Raw genomic sequence first — 26,137 nt, 5'->3', positions numbered from 1 at the left:
GCCAATAAACAAGGTTCCAGGGCCAGATGGCTTCCCAGGAGAATTCTATCAAACATTTAAAGAAGAGTTAAATCTATTCTTTTGAAGCTACTCAAAAAAATAGAAATGGAAGAAAACTTCCAAACTCATTCTAGGAGGCCAGCATTTCCTTGATTCCCAAACCAGGTAAACACCCACTGAAAAAAGAGAATTACAGACCAGTTCCCCTGATGAACATGGATGTAAACATTCTCAACGAGATACTGGCAGATGAAATCCAACAATACATTAAAAGAATTATATACTGCGATAAAGTAGGATTTACTCCTGGGCTGCAGGGCTGGTGCAATATCTGAAAATCATTCAACTTGATACATCACGTTAATAAAAGAAAGGATAAGAGCCACATGATCCTCTCAATAGATGCAGACAAAGCATTTGAGAAAATACAGCATCCTTTTTTGATAAAAACCCTCCAGAAAGTCAGGATAGGAGGAACATAACTCAACATCATAAAGGCTATATACAAATGACCCACAGCTCATTTCCCTCATTTTCAATGGGGAAAAACTGAGAGCTTTCTTCCTAAGGTCAGGAATATGACAGGGATGTCCGCCCTCACCATTGTTGTTAAACATAGCACTGGAAATCCTAGCCTCAGCAATCAGACAGTACAAAGAAATCAAAGGCATACGAATTGGCAAGGAGGAGGTCAAACTTTCATTCTTCACACATGACATGATACTTTATGTGGGAAACCCAAAAGACACCACCAAAAAACTGCTAGAGCTGATACAGGAACTCAGCAAATTCACAGAAGATGAGATCAGCATACAGAAATCATTAGCATTTCAATACACCGATAATGAAGCGGCAGAAAGAGAAATCAATGAATCAATCCCATTTGCAATTGCACCAAATATCATAAGATACCTAGGAATAAACGTAACCAAAGAGCTAAAAGATCTGTACGTTGAAAAGTATAGACAGCATACGAAAGAAAATGAAGAAGACACAAAGAAATGGAAAATCATTCCATGCCCAAGGATAGGAAGAACAGATATTATTAAAATGTTGATGCTACCCAAAGCAATCTACACATGCAATGCAATCCCTGTCAAAATAACATGAGTATTCTTCACAGAGCTAGAACAAACTATTCTCAAATTTGTATGGAAGCAGAAACGACTCCAAATAGTAAATATTTTGGAGGTTGCAAGCTGTGTGATCTCTGTCATGACCACTCAATACTCCAGTTGCTGTGCGAAAGCAGCCAAAGATCATACACAAATGAATGAATGTGTTTGTTCCAATAAAACTTTATTTATACCAACACGTGGTGGGCGGGATTTGGCCCATGAGCTCTAGTTCACTGGGTGCTGAATAAGGTTATTCATTTCTATTGTTACGGTATCCAGGAGACCTCAAATCCTTCTTTCTCTTTGAGTTACAGCTCATGGGTCATTTGGCAAGCTACAGTAGTCCTGATAGACCCCGGTTTTTCATTTTGGGTTGAAATCAATATTCCCCATCTAGAGGATAATGGATACTACAGCAAGGATTTCATCCCCTTTATGCCTTTGTCTCTGGTTTGGTGCCTAAGACATTGTGAGTATTCGATAGATATTTCTTGAACGAAGGAGCACATTACCTTATTCTTTATGTCAACTCCAGTTTTCATCATCAGTTATCAGTTGTTTCTAATGCTTTACTACCTCAAACAAAGGTGGAGTGAACATTCCTGTGATCTGATCTTGATGTCCAGGAGCAGGTCCAGATTTCTGTCTAGAAGTACAGTTTTCTGGGAGGAGCTGTAAGAGACGTGCCTTGAGGTTGTGTTTGCATGACAAGTACATAGCAAGTGTTTAGGCGACGTGACCAGGGCTGGAGGAGACTTGAGCTGGGCCTCCCCATGGCACCAAGACAACTCAATTTTATGGGTCCCTCAACTCCTTTGCAAGTAATTCTTCATTATCTAGTCCTGGGGAGATACTCAACTACATCAAACTTAGACATCAAAACTGAATGTCTCAAAAGAATGACAGTCATTTATTTTGTTCATGAATGTATCTGCCATTTGAGTTGAGTTCAGTGAGTATGGCTGGTCTCTGTTCCGTGCAGTCTCAGCTGAGTTGGCTTAAGTGGGGGCTAGAGGATCCACTTTAAAGGCAGCATACGCACAAGGCTGGCATCTGCTGCTGGCCGTGGGCTGGCTGCTCCACCAGGGCTGTGGGCTGGAGGTCTTGGTTCTTCTCCAGGTCAGCTGCTTTTTCATGGCTGGTTGGGCTTCCTCACATATGGCAGCTAAGCCCCAAGAATGAGCATCTCAAGAGAACAGGGAGGGGGTGCATGGTATCTTTATGACCTAGTACCACTCCCAGAGTCCCAGCAGGCTCAGATTCTAGAGAAGGGAACAAAGACACCACTGCTTGCTGGAAGAAGTACAAATTCATAAAATGAAGGGTATATAGCATGGAAGACGTTGTTTCCACCATCTTTGATAATACAATCTGGTACACAAGATGAAGCAAATTAGTGGCTCCCTGGATACCATAACAATAGAAATGAATAACCTTATTCAGCACCCAGTGACCTAGAGCTCATGGGCCAAATCCAGCCCACCACGTGTTGGTATAAATAAAGTTTTATTGCAACAAACACATTCATTCATTTCTGTATCATCTTTGGCTGCTTTCGCACTACAACTGGAGTATTGAGTGGTCATGACAGAGATCACACAGCTTGCAACCTCCAAAATATTTACTATTTGGCCCTTTGCATTAAAAAGTTCAATGATCCCTAGTCTTAGGCAGAGGTACAATCAGATCTTGACTGTCAAGGGGAGAATTGGGATATAAACACAAGAATTAGAGACACAGAATGTCACTCACTCTGGGGATTATTTCAATTTACATTACATGTAAGTATTAGCTCTTGGGAGCATACATGTGCCTAGCACACTACGTACTTCATTGCACTTAATTTTCCCAACTGTCCTTGGAGGTCGGTACTCTTATACGCTCATTCGGCAGATGGAAACATTGAGGCCTAGAGAGGGTAAATACGTTTCCCCAACACGGCACAACTAGAGTGTGGCAAAGGGTTGACTTGGTTCAGCACTGCTGTGAGAGTTGGAAAGACTTGGTTTGGAGGCCAGCCCAACCACACAGCCGTGAACAGCTCATTCCAGCACTCCAAGCCTCAGTGTCCTCATCTGTACAGTGGAGATCATCAGGATGCCTACACTCAATTTAATGTAAAAATGCACATAAATCCCTTCACTGGGGGCCTGGTGCTCAGCGAATGTTAAAAGTTCTTGTTTCCTTCATGGAGGGACAACCAAAAGATTTCCCAAAATGAAATCAGTGGTTTATTTCTGGATATTGATTTTCACTCCTATTTTCATCTTAATGTCAGCTCCAAATGGTTAGAATTTTTAGTGAACAGGAATCATTGTCACTATGGAAAAAGAATGGAAAGAAGGCAGGGAAGGAGAGGGAGAGAAAATAACGTTTGGGACACAAAAAAGTACCTACATCCACTGCCCAGCCAGCTTCCACCTGATTATCCTACAAAATGGCGGAGGGTTTTGAGGGGGTGCGTACTCAACTTTTCATGTCACTCCTGGGTTCCTGAACTGCATCGGTCCATTGTTGGACAGAAAGCCTCGATTGCAAGTGCAGTAGTAACCATCCAAAATTTTGGTGTGGACAGGCCCATGAGGAAAACTGAAGGGCCCAGCTGAGCTCCCACCCAGAGCCAAGCACCAACTACAAGCCATATAAGTGAGGCCATTTTAGACCTCGTGCCATCATAGTGCCCACCCCCACCTTCAAAAACCATGCAGTCAACCCATAGGATCATGAGCAAGCAGAAAGGGTTGTTTGTAAGCCACTCTCTTCAGGGTACGTTGACATCCATTAAAAGTCCTCAGCATGACTGGGAGCATTACCTGTACATCTGAAATCCTCTGGTTTCTCAGGGGTCCACTCAACAGGTGAAAAGAACCCAGGCAGGCAGGAGCAATGGTATTCCCCCAGGGTGTTGGTACACACTGAGCTGAGGCCACAAAGAGTTGAGTTCCTGGCACATTCGTCCACATCTAAGCAGAAAACTAGGCTGAGTCAAAAGGATAAAGGATGCTGAGGCCATGGCAGTGCACAGCCCCATCCTGACTGAAGCCAGCAGGTCTCCCTGGCTCTGCTCACACCCTCTTAAACACTGCTGAAAGGAAGTGCAAAGAGCCAGGATGTGACCCACACAAATCTTTTGATGAGGCTCTCCAAGCTTCGGGATAAAATCCAAACTCCTCTTTAGAACACATGAGACTCTGAGAGTTTGGACCCACCTAAGCTCACCTAACTCAACTTTCCTTGCTAACCCCTTAGTAATTCCTGATCCAGATTCACTGATTACCTGTAGGTCCAGGAAGGCTCACTGTTTGCTCCCTCAGCCTTGAACTCCCTGGCCCCCGTTCCTTGATACATCTCAATTCCTCCCCCTAAGAAATACTATGTTATCAGTAATAATAATAATGACTGAGAGGCATCCAAGTGGAGGGGTGCAAAGCATGGACAGCCTGGGCTCAAAGCTTGGCTCTGGCCCTATAGACTGTGTGTTACTGGGTGCTGTGGACTGAAATATGTGCCCCCAGATTGATACGTTACATCCCCCACACGGTGAGACGGTATCTGGACAAAAGGCGTTCACAAGATGCTTAAGTTGATGAGGTCTTAAGATGGGATTAGTGCCCTGGAGCATCTGGGTGGCTCAGTCAATTGAACATACAACTCTTGGTTTCTGTTCAGGTGATGATCTCACAGCTGGTGAGTTCGAGCCCTGCTTAGGATTCTCTCTCTCTACTCTCTTCCTCTCTCTCTCTCCCTATCTCTCAACATATTCTGCATTCTCTCTCTCTCTCTCTCTCAAAATAAATAAACATATATAAATGGGACTGGTACCCTTAAAACAAAGAAAGAGACACCAGAGCTCACTGTCCATGAGGACCCAGAATGAAGGCAGTCATCTGGAAGCAAGGAGCACGGCCCTCTCCAGAACCCAGCTGTGGTCTCAGACTTCCAGCCTCCACAATGGAGGGAAAATAGATCTCAATGTTGAAACCACCCTGTCTGCAGTGTTTTGTTCTGGTGGCCCTGAGCTGACAATGCACTGGGCAAGATAGTTCACCTCTGTGTGTCTCAGTGCCCGCATCTGTCAGATAAGGATAATAATAGTTCTTCCCCCATAGGGTTGTTTGGAGCATTGAATAAGGTGTCATCTGTGAAGGACTCAGAGCAGAGTCTGGAGATTAACAAGTATGAGGTAAGTACTTGTTAGCTAAAATAAAAAATTAACTGCTAATATGTTGAGATTTTTGTGACAGACACTGAGGAAGATCCCTTACATGCACCTGCTCGAGGAATGCTCATGGCAGCCCTGTGAGGTGCACACTAACATTACTTCCACTTTTCTGATGAGGAAACTGAGGCATCACAATTGTGCAGAGTCACACAGCCTGTGAAAGGCACACCAGGATTTAAAATCAGGTTCAGTCTGGTTCTGGACTTCTTAGATGACAGCTTCCCAGGTGGTCTTGAGTCAGAGTCTGGAAATTTGGACTCAAGTCAATGATGGCCAGTTCAGATCCTGACTCCCCTACTTCCTAGCTATTTGACCATGGAAGAGTTGTTTTACTACGATGGAGGCTCAGGTTCCTCATCTATGAAATGGGCATAAAACACCACTAATACCATCAGGTTGTTGGGCAGACAATGAGTACATGTCCGGAAGAGCTTAGCACCTTGGCTGGGATCCTGCCTCCAGACCTTTGTATCTGCGGTTCCCTCCTCCTGGAACACCCTTCCCCAGATACCCAATATCTCACTCCCTCATATCCTTCACATCTTTTCTCAAATATCAACTTTTCAGTGTGGCCTTTCCTTACCACTCACTCTACTAAAAGTTGACCCCTGCTCCCAGTGCTGCCTATGCACCTTTCCTGCCTTATTTATCTTTATTTCTTTCAGATACTCCTGGCACACATATGGCCATGCCTTTATTTTGCTATCTATCTCCCTTAACCCTAGATGATGAGTTCTAGGAGAACAAATCGTTTTGCCTATGTTATTTGGTGCTGTATCCACCAGCTCTAGAAGAGTGCCTGGCATATAGTAGGTGCTCAGGAAGTATTTGTTGAATGAGTGCATGAGTGAATGGATGAGCAATTTTTGGCATCAGCTTAGCAGATGAGGTCCTTGAGCTCAGCCCAGACATCCTGACCCCTCACCCACCACTGTTGTCTTTGCATGCAGACTTGGACCAGGTTCCCTAACAAACCCTTCCCACCGACCTTCACATATGTCTCCTGGGCCCTGCAAGCTCATGTTTCCACTGCTGGATTCAAATCCTAGGTTGCAGACACAAGAGTAGCTTCCAGGACTGTTGTGACAAGTTGCGTGCTCCGGGCAAGTTGCGGGGTCAGCACATTCATCCACGTCTGGTCAGTGGAGATGAAAACCCAAGACAAAGCAGATGAAGACATGAGAATAGGAGACTGCAAACAGAGATTCACTGTGCATGTTCTCCCCTTACTCCTCATCTCCCTTACACTGAGGCTTGGCCATGAGAATAAGTTCTGACCCAAAATATATAAGTGGAGGGCGGTGAATAGCTCCAAGACAGATGAACATAGAATGGCTGTCCTCCTTTACTCCTCCCTGCACCCACACCATGGGATGCAGATGGTGCGGTGCAGTGTGACTTTGCCACTCCTCCTCTATGATGGGAGCTTGTTTCCCCACACCTCAAATCCACCTTGAATCTGGCCTATGACTTTCACTGGCCAAAAGAACACAGCAGAAATGATGTCGTGCCAGTTCCAAGTCTTAGATTTCTAGAGACTTATTTGCTTCTGCTCATTCTTTTAGCCCCTTGCTTCTGCCACATGAACAAGCCCTAGACTCACCTAATGAAGAAGGAGAGACAAGGTGGAAGAGAGATGGATCATCCCACAGGAGCCCCCGACACGTGAGGCAGCCCAGCCGAGATGAGCAAGCTGACTCACAGCTGACCACAGACACATGAACAAGCCCAGTACAGACGCAAGCAAGTGACCAGCAGAGCCCAACCTAAATTTCCAATGCACAGAACAGAAACCACGTATATGGTGCTTGTCTCTACCCACTGACTTTCAGGGTGATCTGTTTTTCAGCAATAGCTACTGCTACAAATGTATCAGAAAAATCAGAGAGGACCTCAAATATCTCTGACTCCAAGTCCAGGGGATGTGATAAGGGCTGGATCACTCCATGCCTTGCTTGATGGTGTCACCTTCCCTACAAATGAGCATGGAGAACAATAGTTCTCAACCAGATGCAGGGAGATGGAGCCCTTGCTTCTTGTGAGAAAATTCTGGCTGCAGTTTGGAAGGATGGATTCGAGGGGACAAGAATGGAGGAAGGACAGGCCCAGGGAGGACACTGCTAAACTAATGATGAAGCCCGAACCAAGCATGAGGAAGAATGGAGAGATTCAAGACGTATTTAGCAGGTAAATTCCCCAAGCTATGATGACTGATTTAGTATGTAAGGCATGGGGTAGGGGTTGAGGGTAACCCTGAGGTCTTGAACCAAATACATTATAGGAAAAAGTTCTGAAGTTTGAGTCTGAGCTCACCCTATCACACAGTTTCTCTGTCTCAGAACTAAAGACATGTGGGGCCAGATTATTTTTGGTTGTAGGGAAGCTGTTCTGTGCATTGTAAGGTGTTTAGCAGCATCTGTGGCCTCTCCTCACTAGACAAGAGGAACCCATCACCACCACCAGTTGTGACAATCAAAAATGTTTCCAGGAATTTCCAGGATCCCCCTTGAAAGTTATTGCTCATGGGACACAGAAGCCCCAACCCCCTCCCCGCCATTACTCTCAAGTATTGTCTGACCCACTGCTGCACTCAGAGTAGACCCTTGACTGGAGTTCCAATCCTGGCTCTTCTACTTAATAGCTGTGCATTTTGGGGGAAGTTACTTCAATGGTCTGAGCCTAAATTTTCTCACCCCCAAAATGGAGAATATAGTCTGTAACCTCACAGGATCATCAAGTGAGGTGGTTGTTAATTGAGTAGCTACATAAAGAAAAGCAGGTACTCTATACCTTCACAGATCGAGTTGTGAGAGATGAATCCAACCTGGCAGCTGCAATTGTAGCTTCCCAAGGAGTTGACACACTCAGCATGCTCTGGGCAGACCCCATCAGAGAGGCATTCATCGATGTCTGAGGAGCAGTGGAGGAGAGTGAGCAGACCAAAGACTGTGGCTCAGGTGAGACACCGCCCACTAGTGGTCGCTGTCCACCCAAGACCCATGCCTGAGAGCATTACCTGTGCATGAGAAATGACCCGGCTTTTCCGGGGTCCAGTCATTTCCAGTGGGAGAAGAGAAACCAGGCAAGCAGCTGCATTTGTATCTCCCCTGCAGGTTTTTGCAGACTGAGTTGGCACCACACGGTTGGGGGCTTTGAGAACATTCATCTATATCTGGACACAGAAAGAGTTTGCTAATTTGCTTCATCTTGTGTATCAGATTGTATTTTCAAAGATGGTGGAAACAACGTCTTCCATGCCATATGGCCTTCATTCTATGTGAACCTGTACTCCTTCCAGCAAGCAGTGCTGTCTACATTCCCTTCTCGTGAATCTGAGCCTGCTGGGACTCTGGGAGTGGTACTAGGTCATAAAGATACCATGCACCCCCTCCCTGTTCTCTTGAGATGCTCATTCTTGGGGCTTAGCTGCCATATGTGAGGAAGCCCAACCAGCCATGAAAAAGCAGCTGACCTGCAGAAGAACCAAGACCTCCAGCCCACAGCCCTGGCCAGCCCACGGCCAGCAGCAGATGCCAGCCTTGTGCGTATGCTGCCTTTAAAGTGGATCCTCTAGCCCCCACTTAAGCCAACTCAGCTGAGACTGCACAGAACAGAGGCCAGCCATACTCACTGAACTCAACTCAAATGTCAGATACATACATGAACAAAATAAATGACTGTCATTCTTTTTGACACATTCAGTTTTGACGTCTAAGTTTGATGTAGTTAAGTATCTCCCCAGGACTAGATAAGGAAGAATTACTTGCAAAGGAGTTGAGGGACCCATAAAATTGAGTTGTCATGGTGCCATGGGGAGGCCCAGCTCAAGTCTCCTCCAGCCCTGGTCACGTCGCTTGCTATGTACTTGTCATGCAAACACAACCTCAAGGCACGTCTCTTACACCTCCTCCCAGAAAACTGTACTTCTAGACAGAAATCTGGAGCTGCTCCTGGACATCAAGATCAGATCACAGGAATGTTCACTCCACCTTTGTTTGAGGTAGTAAAACATTAGAAACAACTGATAACTGATGATGAAAACTGGAGTTGACATAAAGAATAAGGTAATGTGCTCCTTCGTTCAACAAATATCTATCGAATACTCACAATGTCTTAGGCACCAAACCGGAGACAAAGGCATAAAGGGGATGAAATCCTTGCTGTAGTATCCATTATCCTCTAGATGGGGAATATTGATTTCAACCCAAAATGAAAAACCGGGGTCTATCAGGACTACTGTAGCTTGCCAAATGACCCATGAGCTGTAACTCAAAGACAAAGAAGGATTTGAGGGCTCCCTGGATACCATAACAATAGAAATGAATAACCTTATTCAGCACCCAGTGAACTAGAGCTCATGGGCCAAATCCCGCCCACCACGTGTTGGTATAAATAAAGTTTTATTGGAACAAACACATCCAATCATTTGTGTATCATCTTTGACTGATTTCGCAGTACAACTGGAGTATTGAGTAGTCATGCCAGAGATCACACAGCTTGCAACCTCCAAAATATTTACTCTTGGCCTTTTGCATTAAAAAGTTCAATGATCCCTGGTCTTAGGCAGAGGTACAATCAGATCTTGACTGTCAAGGGGAGAATTGGGTTTAAACACAAGAAATAGAGACACAGAATGTCACTCACTCTGGGGATTATTTCAATTTACATTACATATGTAGGCAGTAGCTCTTGGGAGCATACATGTGCCTAGCACACTACGTACTTCATTGCACTTAATTTTCCCAACTATCCTTGGAGGTCGGGTACTCTTATACGCTCATTCGGCAGATGGAACCATTGAGGCCTAGAGAGGGTAAATACGTTTCCCCAACATGGCACAACTAGAGTGTGGCAAAGAGTTGACTTGGTTCAGAAACTGCTGTGAGAGTTGGAAAGACTTGGTTTGGAGGCCAGTCCAACTACACAGCCGTGAACAGCTCATTCCAGCACTCCAAGCTTCAGTGTCCTCATCTGTACAGTGGAGATCATCAGGATGCCTACACTCAATTTAATGTAAAAATGCACATAAATCCCTTCACTGGGGGCCTGGTACTGAGCGAATGTTAAAAGTTCTTTTTTCCTTCATGGAGAGACAACCAAAAGATTTCCCAAAATGAAATCAGTGGTTCATTCTGGATATTGACAAATGGCACGATGTTTACTTTTATTTTCATCCTTATGCTCGTTCCAAATGGTTGGGATTTTTAGTGAGCAGGAATCCTCGTCGTCATAGAAAAAGAAAGATAAATAGAGGCAGAGCAGGAGAGAGGGGGAAAACAATGTTTGGGACACAGAAAACGTGCCTACATCCATTCCCCAGCCAGCCAGCTTCCTCCTGACTATCCTGCAAAATGGCGGAGGGTTTTAAGGAGGGGGTGCTCACCTTTGCATGTTACTCCTGGGCCCCGGAACCGCATCAGTCCATTGCTTGACAGAAAGCCTCCTTTGCAAGTGCAGTAGTAGCTGTCCAAAGTGTTGGTGCAGGTTGCATAAGCTGGGCACACGGTGGTATCGTCACATTCATTCACACCTGGGCAGCGCAGAAGGAAGGGTGTGGGTTAGAGCCCTGGGGTGGGCATCAGGGACAGCCAGCATGAAAGGGTGAAGGGGACTGTTGTGGGCTGACATGTACCCTCCCTCCCCCCAAAAAAATGTGCTGAAGCCCTAAATCCTGGTCCCTGAGAATGTGACCTTATTTGGAGATAGGGTCTCTGAAAATGTAATTAAGACCCAAGAGAGCGTGAGATCCTATTGGAGCTGGGTGGTCTGTAATCTGATAGGATTGGTGTACTTACAAGAAGAGGAGAAGAGAGGCACAGACAGGCTCAGGGAAAACACGACGTGGCAACAGAGGCAGACACTGGAGTGATCCGCCTTCAAACTAAGCAATACCAAGGATTGCCAGCCACCCCAGAAGCTGGGAAAGAGGCACAGAACAAACTCTCCCTTAGAGCCTTCAGAGAAAGCATGGCTCCATGGACACCTTGATTCAGACTTCTGGCCCCCAGAATGGTGAGACAATAGATTTCTGTTGTTTTGAGCCCCCTGGTTTGTGGTAACCTGTTACAGCAGTCCTGAGAAACTACTCAGCATGTCAAGGACCTTGTAGACCCTAGACTCCTCCTGTTCCAAGTGTAGTTCCCGGGCAAGGAGCATCAACACTGCCTGGGAGTTTGATGGAAATGCAGCATCTCGGGCCCCTGCCCCAAAACTGATGAACCAGAACCTGCATTTTAGCAAGACCCCTGGGCCATCTGGGTGCACGTGAGAGTGTGAGAAGCACCGGTGTTGACACTTGGCTACTCCATGTGTGGTCCTCGGACCAAGAGCAGCTGCCTCACCTACATCCTGGATCTGGAAAAAGAAGATGCTGATTCTGCAGGTCTAGGAAGGAGCCCGAGAGCTTGTACTTTTCACAAGCCCCTGAATGATGCTGATGCTGCTGGTCCTTGGACCAGCAGCACCAGGAGCATCAGGGCTCTAGACAGAAGTGTTTGAGAGTCAAAATTTCAGCCTTTGGAGCACAGAAGACCTGGGTAAAGCTCCAGCAGTGAACCTCCAAGCGGAGAATGGCAGCTTTTAGTAACACAACCATCCTGTTAAAGATTGCATTCCCAGGGTCTCCTGCAGCTCATGTGACTCAGTTCTGCCCATGGGCATGTGCGTGGAAGTGATATGTGCATCATTTGGCCATGTTCTTGAGAAGAATAAACACGTTGGGGCACCTTGGTGGCTCAGTCGGTTGAGGGTCCAACTTCAGCTCAGATCATGATCTTACAGCTCTGTGCTAACAGCTCAGAGCCTGGAGCCTGCTTCAGATTCTGTGTCTCCCTCTCTCTGCCCCTCCCCTGCTTGTGCTCTGCTTCTTTCTCTCTCACTCTCTCGAAAATAAACGTAAAAAAAAAAAAAAAAGAATAAGCAGGCTGTCCCCTTCCCCTTGGGCAGGAACATGGGCAGAGTGGGCTGATCTGCCCTTAACCCTGAGGATGATGGTTTGGGAAACCACCACGCCAAGGAATGGAGAGGCAACAAGGTGGAATGATCTCCTAGACCAGGCAGCCTGGTCACTCCGTCCCATCTATAAGTTAGAGATCTACAAGAAGAATGAACTTCTAAGAGATAAATGTCTAAGTTGTTGTTTGGTTACTATGGAAGCAGTCAAAACTACACCCTAGCCAGTCCAGCTCTGGGACAAGTGATTTCACCTCTCTGTACCTCAGTTTACCTGTTTAGCCCTCACCCTCACTTTCAGTGGGTCCCCAAGCCCTGTTGGTTCTCTATCCAAATAGCATCTGATACGCACCCACTTTTCTCCATCGCCACAGCTGTTCTCGGTACAGATCCTCCTCTGGCTTCTACATCCCTTTGTCCTCTGTTGTCCCCTGCAATCTCTTCTCCACATAGTAGTCACCTCTGAATGCAGATTTGATTATCTACCCCCACCTCTGCCTACAGTGCTCCCTGTTGCACTCAGAATTAAAATCCAAATCACTTAAACAGGACCCACAGAACCCCAGTGACCACACCCAACCACATCTTTAAACCACATGTTGTGTTACTCTCCATTTCTAGACTTCCCACCACAGGGCCTTTGCACATTCTATACCCTTTGCCTCTGCTTTGCCTGGCCAGCTCCTACTCATTCTTCATGTCTTGCTTAAGTGTCATTTCCCCCAAAAAAGCCTCCACTGTCCTCTGTGCTCCCACAATGCTTCTCGTGCTCCTTCTTTATGACACACGTCATAATTATAGTTGCTTATTTGTATGGTTAGTTTTCTAGTAGTCATTTCCCCCACCACACTGTGAGCTCCAGAACAACAAGCCAGAGGTGGAGGCAGGCTTCTAGGAGATTGTGAAGAAACTTATTCGATAGTGTCATTCCTGTGGTCAGCAGAATAATGGCCCCTCTAAAGATGACCACATCCCTTTTTTTAAATTTAATTTAATTTTTTTTAATATACATCCAAGTTAGTTAGCATCTAGTGCAACAATGATTTCAGGAGTAGATTCCTTAATGCCCTTTACCTATTTAACCCATATCCCCTCCCACAACCCCTCCAGCAACCCTCTGTTTGTTCTCCATATTTAAGTCTCTTATGTTTTGGCCCCCTCCCTGTTTTTACGTTACTCTTGCTTCCCTTCCCTTATGTTCATCTGCTTTGTATCTTTAAGTCCTCATGAGTGAAGTCCTATGATATTTGTCTTTCTCTGACTAATTTTGCTTAGCATAATACCCTCTAGTTCCATCCATATAGTTGCAAATGGCAAGATTTCACTCTTTTTGATTGCCGAGTAATACTCCATTGTGTATATATACCACATCTACTTTATCCATTCATCTGTCAATGGACATTTGGGCTCTTTCCGTAATTTGACTATTATTGATAGTGCTGCTATCAATATTGGGGTGCATGTGCCCTGACCACATCCTTTTTTTAAATGCTTATTGTCAGGATGTCCCTGGAACCACAGTGGAGGGCACGGCCATCTTGCCAGTGGAAAATTCCCAACAGAAAGCCCTGGGCAGCGCGCCAGAATGAATTGAAGGTCAACCAGTCACTGAGTGACAGCACAACCTGGCGTGAAAAAGGCCCACCCGGACCTAAACCCGGAACTGTTGCAGCTTAAAAACCCTACCCCACCCCACCCGGGTGCGACTTCCCTTACTCCTCTCTCTCTCTCCCTGAGTCACGGAACCTCGCCCAAGACCTTAGTTCCCAAATAAAGCCTTTGACTGCTAAATTTTTTTAGCTTCTGACTCATATATTTACCCTGCCCTACGACTGACCTTAACATTTATTTACTATTTTTAAGAGAGAGAGAGAAAGAGAGTGAGAGCAGAGGAAGGGTATAGAGAGAGGGAGACAGAGGATCTGAAGCAGGCTCGACACTGACAGCAGAGAGCCTGATGTGGGGCTCAAACTAATGAACCGTGACATCATGACCTAAGCTGAAGTTGGACATCCAACCAACTCACACAGTGGGTCACACAGGCGCCTTCAGAGATGACCACGTCTTAATCCCCAGAACCTATGCTATGTGGCAAGAGAGAACTAAGGATTCCAATGGAATTAGCTGATCCTGAGATGAAGAGGAAACTCTGGATTATCCAGATGGGGTCAATGTAATCACCAAGGTCCTTAAAACGGAAAGATGAAGCCAAGAGAGGCAAAGTGACACAATATGAGAAAGACTTGGCCAGTCATCGCCAGCTTTGAAGATGGAGGAAGAGGGACCCAAGCCAAGGAATCCAAGTGGCCTCCAGAAGCTGGAAAAGGCAAAAAGACACAGTCTCCTCTAGAACCCCCAGAATGGAACTCATCCCTGCTCACACCTTGATCTTAGCCAACTGGGACCCATTTTGGACTTCTGACCTCCAGATCTGTAAGATAAAGTTTGTGGTAATTTGTCATAGCTGCCATAGGAAACTAATACAATTCCCATTATACAGATGTGGAAAACTGAGTCTCAGTGAGGTTAAGTAACTTGTTCAAGGACACACCGCTGGTGACTGGCATCCCTGGGCCTGTCAAAACCTGAAGTGAGTGATTTTCACTGCTGCCACCCAAGAAGAGGTAGATCTGGCTGGAAATGGAATCAATGTTCAGGCAATTTCTACGACCATTCTTTGAAAAAAAAACCTTTGTAATTGGTTCTTTTAAATCCGTTTCCCTGATGGACTTTGAGCTCCTGGAAGGCAGGGATTTATGTCTGTCTCCTTCACTGCCGTGTGCTGAGTGACTACAACAGCGCCTGGCACACAGTCGGTGCTCAACAACGAAGAAAGTAACACTGGAACAAAGGCCAGGGGGAGGTGAGTAAGATACGTACGAAGGTGCTTAGGGCAGAGGAAACCGCAAATGCATGAAGGACCCAGGGGCAGGACCACAGCTGGTGATTTTGTGGAATTACAGGGAGGTCGGCGTGGTTTGAGCAGAGTGCACAGGGGGAAAGGGGAGGCGTGGACACAGCCAGGTCGGCTAAGATGGGCTAGATGACTGTCACACCCCAGCTTTCTATCAGAGAGCGACGGGAGCCATGGCGGAGTCTGAGCACAGACAGCACATGGCACGACTGAGGTTTTAACAGGATCCTCTGGTCGGAAGATGAACGGTAGAGGGGCAGAGGCAGGATGGCCAGGGAGGAGTCACCGCGCCTGTCCAGGTGAGCGAGGGTGGTGGGTGCAACCCGGCTGAGAGCAGAAGCAGCATGAGATTTGGGGTTTGCTCAGAGGTGATGTCAGCAGGACTTGCCAGTGCGTTGGATGCAGGATGTGAAAGAGAGGAGTGGAAGGTAATGCCAACACCGATTGATCTGTAGGGGGGGGAAACGCTTGGTAAAGGGCCCCCCCCAACTTCGAGCGATGGTTCAGTCAGGCTCTTCGCTTCCTGCCACGTGCCTTGTTTACGCCCCTTCCCTGCACGGCCCCTCAATTGTATCTCTTTTCTTACTAACAGCTTCCTCTTTCATCTGTAGAGGCAACATTGTCCTTTGCAGACTTCCGGCGCATTATCACTTGCGGTCTCTCATCTGAACTTCCCATTACCCTCTTCCTCTGGCTCAATTGCTCGCAGCGCAAACCCGCCCTAAACCAGAATCACAGCCCAGGTGACTGGGCATCTGGCAGCCTCCCCAGCTCATCTCCTGCCTTGTCCCGTCAGCCTTGCTCACCTTTGCTCAGCTTCCCAAATGTTCTCCGGGCTCGGGACTTGTGCACATCACCCCGAAGGTTGTGGGACTTGCCAGCCTCCCTAGTCGCATGAACCAATTCCTTATAATGGATCTTTACCTATCTGCATCCATCGTATTGTTTCTGCTTCTCTGGACAACTCTGACAAATGAAAGCCACCTGCTGTATGTCAGGCACTATTCTAGGCATTATGTATTAAGCCTTTGTGTGGGACAAGACGCACAAAATTCCTCACCTGCCGCTGAGCTGATCATCTGGAGAGGTGAGGGCAAGGGATACGATGTCAAAACTAGGGTAGTCACTGAGAAGATGACACATGAGCTGAAAATAGAGAAGGGAGGGAGGGAACCATGTGTTTATGTAGGGCAAGAACATCCCAAACAGAGGGCACAGCTCATGCAAAGGTCCTGGGGCAGGACGGGGCCTGGGGTATTGGAGGAACAGTCAGGAGGTGTGTATGGCTGGAGGGGAGCGAGTGAGGGGGAGTGAGGGATGAGGGCAGGGCAGGGTGGGAACGAGGCAGGTCCTACAGTGACTTGGGGGCCTCAGGGAGGACTTGGGCTTTTATCCCAGGGAGGTGAGAGCCCTGGAAGGCTGTGGGCAGAGGAGGGCAGGACCTGACTCGGGTCCTCTGCTGGCCTCTGCAAAGCCAAGAAGCCAGGAGACCAGAGAAGAGGCCCCTCCAAAAATCTACCTGAGACAGATACGTGCTCCTCAGTCATGAACACAACAACTTAACAGACGATCACTTAATCGACCCAAGCGTGAAATGAGACTCCAAGCGGCAAAAAGACTTTCAAAAATATAACTAGAGCTTTTGTTTCCTTGGTGCCTCCCGAGCACCAGGCCCCTTCCGTGCATTTTCTGCAGACCCCACGATACTCCTTCCAGGTGGGGGAACTTTCCTGCTGTTAGCGCTCAAAGTCCAGAGTCCCAGGAACCCCTTTCCTGGTCTGAGGCAAGCCAGGACAGTTGGTCGCCCTACCTGAAGGTACACATTAGGACTCCATTCTACAGATGTGCAAACTGATGCCCAAGAGAATTTGTATAGCCTCCCCTGGGTCACAGAAGGCAAAAAAAGAATAGGTAGAACAAATTGAAAGAAGTTTGACAGTGTGTCCAGGGATCCTGGTCGTTGCCCTGACTGTGCCTCTGCTCACTGTCTACCAGCTTTGGCCCAGCCAGTCAGAACCAGATAATTCGTGTTTCCCTGAGAAGAGGGAGGGCTGACATAGTTCAGCACCTGCTATGTTCCAGGTACCAATTAACACTCATCGAAACCCAGTCGTATTCACCACCCCCCAGCCCCGTTTTCATGGAAACTGAAGTCTCAGGGGATTTACTGCGATACCCGAGTGCCGGAACCAAGACTCGATCCCAGGAAATGTGACCCCAGAGCCTACCTCTTAACGATCGCGCATGGAGCTGAACCCTCACAACCATCCCATTACATTGGGTGAGGGTCGTCGCCATACCCATTCATCAGATGACAAAACTGAGACCTGGCGGTGCTTGCCCAAGGTCTAATTGCCTTCCGTCTGGGGGAGTCTCTTACAACACGCGTGCCCTGCCACCCAGCCTGCAGGCAGAGGAACAAGAAGCCATCGGCTCCCTTTGAAAGTGGCCGTGAGCCAGCCAGTGTCTGTATTTCTGTGAATGACAGTGATTCAGAGGCAAGTTACAAAAGCAGCAGTAGGTACGTGAAGGGGAAAACCCAGTCTCTTCCTGGGCATTCACCTACATCAGCACGTGACTTCTTCCTATCTTGCCAGGTCAGGAGGGCGTAGGACAGTGGCCACTCTTGGAACCCCCTCCATCTGCGTTACTGGGTTGGCATACCTATCCCCCAGCTGTTTCACTGGCTCGGAGGCAATGACCGGCAGACAGATGCTGGAGTGTGACAGCAAGCCTCCCCTGTGCCTCTGAACAGGTGACCCTCTGGGGTGCACTTCACCCTGCAGGGCTGCCTGTGGGAGCAGGCTGTGGCCAAGGCACTCCCAAAACACCTTCCGTGTGGCTCTGGCTCTGCTCTGCCCTGCTTCCCTCGCTGCCCTGCAAGTGTCTCCAGACAGCCCTCCTTCAAGAAATCACTCACACAAGAATCCTCTCATCAGGCTCTGCTTCTACAGACACTGGCCAAAAGAGACGGCAACCCTAATTTTGGTACATTTTTGTTTTGTTTACATCTTTTTCTAAGAAGGCAATAATTGCTTGCAAAGGAAAACCTTGGGGCACCTGGGTGGCTCAGTCAGTTAAGCGTCCAACCTCAGCTCAGGTCATGATCATCTCACGGTTCATGGGGACAATGCTGTTGTATGATTACTTGCTTTTTCGCTTAGGGTAGGTCTCGCAAACCAAGAGAAGCAAGATTTGTCACGTACGGGAGCTGGGTGATGGGTACGTGGGGGTTTGTTTTACTATTTCCCCTACCTTTGAAGCTTTAAATGTTTCTATAATAAAAATTGGGAGAAGAATATGTTGGGGTCAACTTTCCAAGTCAGTCCATACAGACCCGACTCATGCTTTTGAACAGCTGTGTATTTTGCACTGTGTCCATGGGCTGTAACTGCGCCACAGGTGGCTTCGTGGCTAAACATCAAGCAGATGCTCCACACTCTCCTTTCCAAGGTACGGAACTGTCACTGCAGTGACAGCGGCCCAACCACCAACTACATTTCCCAGCTCACCTCGTGTCCAGGCATCGTCATATGACCGTGAACAAATATAGTATGCATCATTGCCAGAGCTGGGTTTTTATAAAGTGGGTGTGCATTTCCATTGTTCCTTTTTGCTCCTTCCACAGTCTGCAAAAGACTCTAAGACCTTAGTGTGGCTGAGCCACAAGGCAGAAGGAGTCTGGGTCTCTGAATTACAGCTTGGAGGAAAGCCACCCACTGACCAGAAATATTTGCACTGGATTCTTTAAAAAAAATTTTTTTTATGTTTATTTATTTTTAAAGGAGAGAGAGACAGAGCATGAGCAGGGGAGGGGCAAGGAGAGGGAGACACAGAATCCGAAGCAGGTTCCAGGCTCTGAGCTGTCAGCACAGAGCCTGACGCAGGGCTCGAACCCACGAACCATGAGATCATGACCTGAGCCAGAGTCGGAGGCTTAATCCACTGAGGCACCCAGGTGCCCCATATTGGATTCTTAAACAAACAAAAATTAAATTTCTTTGTATTAAGCCACGGACAGTTTTGGGTTTGTTACAGTAGCTAGGGTTACTCTAACAAACACAACATTGTATCCAACTAGTCCCCTTGTGTAAACATTGTTTATTCCAAGTTGTTACCAGAAGAGCATAAGTGCACATCCCAGAGTCTATGGTGAGGTATCTCTGTACGTTGTATGAATATCTCTTTGGAATAAATTTCTGGATTAGGAACTGCTGTGTCAAAGTGTATATGCATTTAAAGTTTTTTAATGTTTATTTTTGAGAGAGAGAGAGACAGAGACAGAGAGAGAGAGAGAGAGAGAGAGAGAGACACAGAGACAGAGAGAATGTGAGTGAGTGAGGGGCAGAGAGAGAGGGAGACACAGAATCTGAAGCAGACTCCAGGCTCTGAGCTGCCAGCACGGAGCCCGATGTGGAGCTCGAACTCCCAAACCGTGAGATCATGACCTGAGCCAAAGTCAGACGTTTAACCAACTGAGCCACCCAGGCACCCCAAAGTGTATATGCATTTTTATAATGTTTTATCAAGTATGATAGGAGAAAAGCACAAATATCATAAGTGTGTGCTCTGATGAACTATCGCAAAGTTAACATCCCTGTGTTTATGCATTTTTAATCTCAACAGTGCCTAGTTTTCTCAAATATTAGGCCTTTTGAATTCCCACTTACAAATTCCTTGTACATGCCTCGACTATAACATCTCTCACATTCTCTATGTGGGGCACACATTCATTCTTTTATTTATCTACCCAACTTGCCTGCACTGTATCGAGCCTGGGCTAGGTCCCCAAGCTGTGGAGATTAATACAATGACTTCCTCACTAGCCAAGGGCTTTCTGGAATCAATAATAATGATGATTTTTTTTTAATTAATGTGACCCTTTTGGAAATATATTTCCACTTACACGGATGTGAACCCACTCCCCCAACACATTCTGCCAAAGGATTTCATCTTGTTCAGGAAAAAGTTAAGGTGTCTTAGCAGCAGACACACAATGAAAGCAAAACAGTAACGTTCAGGTTTTAATTACCAAACTGGATGTTCGGGTTCCCCACAAGACAATAGTCTTGAAAGAAAACCGTATAAGATGAATGAGTTTGGGGATCTCCTATATGGTATGGTGACTCTAGGTAACAATACTGTATTACAGGGGCACCTGGGTGATTCCGTCAGTTAAGCAAGTGTCCAGCTTCAGCTCAGATGTGGGTTCGTGAGTCTGAGTCCGAGCCCCGTATCCATCTCTCTGCTGACAGCACAGAGCCCACCTTGGATCCTCTCTCTCTGCCCCTCCCCTGCTCACACACACACGTGTCCACACTCTCCCAAAAATAAATGAGCATTTAAAAACAAAACAATACCAGCAATGCCTGGTTAGCTGCTACGAGTACGTCTTAAATACCTTCACACAAAAAGGAATGGTAATTATGTGAGGTGCAAAGATGTTAGTGGATACTATGGCGGTAATCACTTCTCAATATATGTGGTTATCAAGCCAACACGTGTGCACCTTAAACTCGCACAGATTGCTATATGTCGATCATAACTCAATAAAAATATTTGGCAGTAGTCGGGTTTGGAGGGCTGGGAGGTAGTGTTTTCATTAAGCCGTGGTGTAAGGCAAATACCTATCACAAGGGAAGAGAAAAAACTATGGGAAGCTCATAAAGAGAGGAGATGAGAAGGACCCACCAGGAGCCCTTCTCCTCTTGCCACCTCACCTCAGAAGATTCTACATAGGAATGGGTGGATTTAGGACTATCAAGGCTAGGGGCTGACTTCTCCCAACAAGAGCTGGGTGGAGTTTCCCAGTCTAGAAGAGAAGCTTGCTTTCTGTGGCTGTCACATCCAACAAGGCATGAGAGCCAAAGATTAGAAGCTGCAGAGGGAAGTAGGTGGTAGGTTGTTCTAAGAAAAATCTTCTTGTGTCCTGTAGCCTGAACACAGGAAGCAGAAGCTCTTGCACGGACCCCTGGGGAATGCAAAGCTGTTGAGAGGGCTACTAGGCAAGCAAGATGGGGCCATCCTCTACCAGTAGACCAAACACCCCGTCCAGAGTCCACCCTTGACAGCCACAAGATCCTACAAGTTGCCCCTATACCAACACCCAGCTGCCATGTTGGGAGGACCAAGAGAAGGGTAGGACATTTGCAAGATTAGCTATTTGTACAACATAGACGGAGTTTCCCAAATAAGGCGGAGCCAGGAAACTGAGACACTGAGAACACTACGAACTGGCAATATTTGTCCTCTCCATCCAGCAGGAGCTTCGGTGGAAGAAGGGGAGACTTAACACATTTTAAAAATGCATTCTCAGGGCGCCTGGGTGGCTCAGTCTGTTGAGCGTCTGACTTCGGTTCAGGTCATGATCTCGCAGTTCATGGGTTCAAGCCCCGCATGGGGCTCTGTGCTGACAGCTTGGAGCCTGGAACCTGCTCCAGATTCTGTGTCTCCCTCTCTCTCTGCCCCTCCCTCGCTCATGCTCTGTCTCTCTTTCTCTCTCAAAAATAAATAAACATTCAAAAAAATTATTTAAAATATGAATTCCCACCACACCACCATTTATGAAGCTCTTCTCACACGTACCAGGTGGTTAACTGAGCTTCACTTAATTTAAAGCTTAAAAGTGATTTAAGCTTCACTTTTGATTTAAGCTTCACAATATCCCTGTAGACGGGAACCCTTGCTATCTGTATTTCACAGCTGAGGAACATGACAATCAGAGAGGTTTTGTGTGTTATCTGAAGTCACACAGTGAATGCATGGCCACATAGGTAAGAGCCTAGAGCAGGATCCAGGAGACCTGGGTATTATTTACCTGTTTCTCTGCCACTAAGTAGCTCCCAGCAAGTGTTAGCTGCAGCTCAAACTCCTGAGACAGAAGGTTCTCCTCCCCAGAAAACCCCCCCCACACACATTGAGCATATGGATTCTCTTCGACCAACTCACCAATTGTCGCGGATTTTGTTGAGAGAATACACGAGCTGTATAAACCACAACACCCTATAAACAAAGAAAAGAAGAATACCATGAACCATCAAGAAGCAATGTAGGCTCAACCTGAAAAAGTACTACAGGTTTGATGAGCCTAGATGAGAGATCCACCTGCGTGACAAACATACAATATTTCATATAACGTTCACAGAAGCAATTCCTGCTTTTTTGCACTTTATGGTTTTTATTTTGTTTGTATTGTCTTAATTTTCTTCTCTTTTTAAAAAAAAATTTACATTTATTTATTTTTGAGAGACAAAGAGAGACAGAGCACAAGCGGGGGAGGGACAGAGAGAGAGGAAGACACATAATCTGAAGCAGGCTCCAGGCTCTGAGCTGTCAGCACAGAGCCAGACGCAGGGCTCGAACTCACAGACCGTGAGATCTTGACCTGAGCCGAAGTCGGAAGCTCAACTGACTGAGCCACCCAGGCACCCCTGAATTTTCTTATCAATGACAAAAAAAAAGTTCCAGCTGATTTTCAAAAACATACACTAAGATATGTATTCTCAAACAAAAAAAATGACATCTCTTCCCACCCACCCCCACCCCCGCCAAGTAGGCAAAACTTAGTTCTTGGGGAGAGATGGGGAAAAAATCTTATTTTTTTGGCATAAGACATATATAGAAATGATACATATAATACATAAATATATGTACAGTATATCTATAGCATTAAAATGGCATGGGTGGTCAGGTGGTTAGTTTTTTAAAAATTACCTGGAGGCACCTGGATAGCTCAGTCAGTTGAATGTCCGACTCTCGATTTCAGCTCAGGTCATGATCTCAAGGGTTGTGAGTTTGAGCCCTGTGTCGGGCTCTGTGCTGACAGTGTAGAGCCTGCTTAGGATTCTCTCTCTCTGCCCCTCCCCTGTGCTCTCTCTCTCTCAAAAATAAATAAACTTAAAAAAATTAGCTAAAAGGCAGTGCAGCCTCACAGCACTTAGCTCTTTTCCAACATTACAACCCCCACGACCATCACTCTCTCAACCCACTACCACTAACAGGGCCGACAGGCCAAAGCAACAACTTGGCATTCCTGCATTTGGGGCCCACGAGTTACCTGCTCCTTCTAATGAAGCCTGTCAGTCAACAGGTCCCACAGCCCCCAAATTCCAACATTCCCGTTCGTTATCACCAGTAGAAATTCTCTTGCTTGTTAATTATTTTAGAGGCAACAGAGCATCATTTTTCAGCATGCAAACTCTGGAGTTAAAATACTTGGGCTTAACAATCTGGCTTCACCAGTTACTGACTGCATGGCCTTAGGAAAGTTGTTTAGTCTCTTTGGGCCTGAGTTTTCTCTTCCGCAAATAGATGCACTGGACCCCAGCTGAGGAAGCCCACACCTGTTGCTCAAAACACTGTCCCGCATTCATAGATTTGAACCAGTGACCAACACTTGAAAGACAGGAAAACAAACAAACAAACACAACAGAGACAATAAACAAGACCAATATGAACTGACGCCTGAAGAAAGGGAAATAAGAGACAGGAAGGCTCCACCTCATGGCTCAGGGCTCAGCACAAAAATCACCCCCTCTGAGAGGCCTTCCCTGACTTCCCCCTTCAACATAACCCCCAGTCACTCTCTTCTTGCATAGCACTATCACTGCCTGAAATGCTTTTGTGTAGTTATTATTTGGGACAGCATAGCATAGTGATAAGGGATAAAGTGTAGTACTTATTAGCTAAGTAGTCCTGGGAAAGTCATGTAATCTCTTTTACCTCAGTTTCCTCCCTTGTAAAATGGGGCTATTAGGGACCCAATATTGGAGGAGTTTGGTGAAGACATTTGATGAGCTTACAACGGTGCTAGGCGGGTGGTTGCTGTTACTGTAAGTAGCTTCTTTTCTGCCTGCCCTTCCTACTATGATATCAGACTCACGACTGCAAGAAATACATGCCAAATGAATGACTATAAAGAAAGTCTACCTGGAGAGAGGGAATTTCCTATGCTGAGTGATTTTTTTCCTACAAAGAAGGTGCTGATAGTGTTCAGCCTAGAATTGGGGTCTCTGGCTGGTTGCCCCGTGGCCTTCCCTTTCCCCTGGTTCTATTTCCAATGCAGGCTTCCCCCAGCCCTCCCACCACCATTCAGCCCCACACTCACCCCAGAAGAGGAGCAAGCTGAAGCTCCACATGGTCCCGTGTTTCTGTCATTAAAGAAGGGAACCTTGCCTTCGTTCTCCGCGTTTTCAGTAACAGAGGGTATGGGGAGAGGGGAGGGGTGGAGCCAGAATTGCTCAACACTGCCAGAGCAAGACAGCCTTTTTTGCTGAATCGCTGCTAGATGAGGACAGTGTGGCAACCCCCTAATTTTCTTTCCGCCACAGTGAAGAGAAGTTATACTAGCTGGTATATAGTATATACACCTTCTCTCTCCTTCCCCCCAACTCTTGCTTTTCCTTCCCCACCAGCGCCTACCTCTCAGCCTTCTTCCACTGCACCTATAAGTGAGCTACCACCACCTGTCCCCAGGGAAGCGAAGCCCAGACTCAAAGATCTCTTCCCAGCAGGCCCCACGCAGACAGCCATCACGGGCATCGTGGACCAGGTGCCGCTCTAGACACATCGCCAACGAAATTCACTTTCATCCTCACGTCCACATCATCGAGCAGAGATTCTGACCCCCCAGCCATTTTACAACAACAACAAAAATTAAAATTAAAAAGGAAAGCAAGGCATGGAGAAGCATTGCGACTTGTCCAAGGTTACTTAGAGTCAAGATTTGAATCCAGGATCCTCTGGCTCCAAGCCCTAGCTCTCGAACCACTCCATATGCCTCTAGCTCTCCTACGTTTTACCCCAGCACAGCAGCACCCCCACCCCGTTCCCAGCCCTAACACACCTGCGTGCACGAGCTCACACACTCAGAGGGCTGATAATGCCTCAGCCAGGGTCCCCAGAAGCAGATGCTGAGACTGGGATTCTAGTGAAAGTAGTTTATCAGGGAGGTGACCCGAGGAAATGCCAGCTGGGGAGGGGAGCTGGGAGATGGGGACAGGAAAGGGTCCCCAGTGGCCGTGCATTCTAGCAAGTTGCACAGTGAGAAACTGAGCCCAGAGCAGTCTTCAGTTACCCCAACTGAGAGGCAAGGGAGCTGGGGTATTTATCCACTGGCTACTGCCAGGCACAGATTGAGGCTGGTGTCTACCCACAACACCTTGGGCCTGGCCTCCAAACACACAGAATGGGCATAACCCGAGTGCAACCCTGTGGACTGACAAATGTGAGTCTTGTGTGCCCTGAGGGGCTCAGGGTCATGGGTGTGGGTAGGCACCAAAAGCACCTACCACAGGCTAAAAATGAGGCACAAAATCCAACCCCAAGTTCCTGGGAAGAAAAGTCCCCACGTGCTTCTGCATTCTCCCTTTTGCTCCACGCACTGCAAAATACCCACCTTGGAGTTATGATCACTGAAGAAGATACATCAGTGGCCCCCTGTGTGCGCATCAGGGGGCCCTGCCCAGCGAGGCTGCACTTAGGAGCAGCACAGAAACACAGCAAATGCCACCAAGTAAGAGGAAAACAACCGCTGTGTCTGTCACGGATAAGCGCTGGAGGACAAGCAGACTCTAGAACCAGATCCCCAGGAGTCCGAATCCCATCTCCCCTGCATGCTAGTCATGTTCTTAATCTCTCTGTGCCTCAACATTCCCGTGTGTAAAATGGGCCCAACGATAATAGGCTCCACTTCGTGGTGCTGATGTGTATCTGAGGAGTGGGCACTCCTGACATGTCCAGAACAAATCCTGGCATGTGGGAAAAACTCCCAGTGTTGGTTGTGATAGAGAATCAGACCTAGGATCAAATCCTGACTCCAGTGTGTTCTCAAAGTGCCCTTGGCAAGTGGCTTGCCTCTCTGGGTCTCAGGTTTTTCGTGTGGAGAACGAGGGTGACGAGAGGCCATGTCCCAAAGGATCGCTGTGGGGGGCA

At 47.0% G+C, this 26,137-nt stretch overlaps 1 protein-coding gene across 8 annotated transcripts in view; it reads right to left on the bottom strand.

The window, feature by feature from the left end:
- Positions 1-24,423, bottom strand: part of ADGRE1 (adhesion G protein-coupled receptor E1) — an 83,934-nt gene extending 59,511 nt beyond the window's left edge. For 2 of the 8 annotated variants that reach the window (XM_042977974.1, XM_042977977.1), the window contains exons 1-8: positions 24,312-24,422; positions 22,154-22,207; positions 16,266-16,351; positions 10,724-10,870; positions 8,357-8,512; positions 8,131-8,250; positions 6,329-6,475; positions 3,932-4,081 (exon numbers count right to left, since the gene is read on the bottom strand). In XM_042977974.1, the coding sequence (XP_042833908.1) occupies positions 3,932-4,081; positions 6,329-6,475; positions 8,131-8,250; positions 8,357-8,512; positions 10,724-10,870; positions 16,266-16,351; positions 22,154-22,207; positions 24,312-24,361 (910 nt within the window). In that variant the 5' untranslated portion in view covers positions 24,362-24,422. Of the gene's footprint in view, positions 1-3,931; positions 4,082-6,328; positions 6,476-8,130; positions 8,251-8,356; positions 8,513-10,723; positions 10,871-16,265; positions 16,352-22,153; positions 22,208-24,311 lie in introns of all 8 variants that reach the window. The other 6 variants (XM_042977979.1, XM_042977972.1, XM_042977978.1 and 3 more) reach the window with 6 other exon arrangements.
- Between the last annotated feature and the right edge of the window lie 1,714 nt (positions 24,424-26,137).

This window comes from Panthera tigris, chromosome A2 (genome assembly GCF_018350195.1).
Source record: "Panthera tigris isolate Pti1 chromosome A2, P.tigris_Pti1_mat1.1, whole genome shotgun sequence".
Lineage (NCBI taxonomy): Eukaryota > Metazoa > Chordata > Mammalia > Carnivora > Felidae > Panthera > Panthera tigris.
Note: the sequence above shows the minus strand (reverse complement) of the source record. Positions and strands in the feature narration are given on the sequence as shown.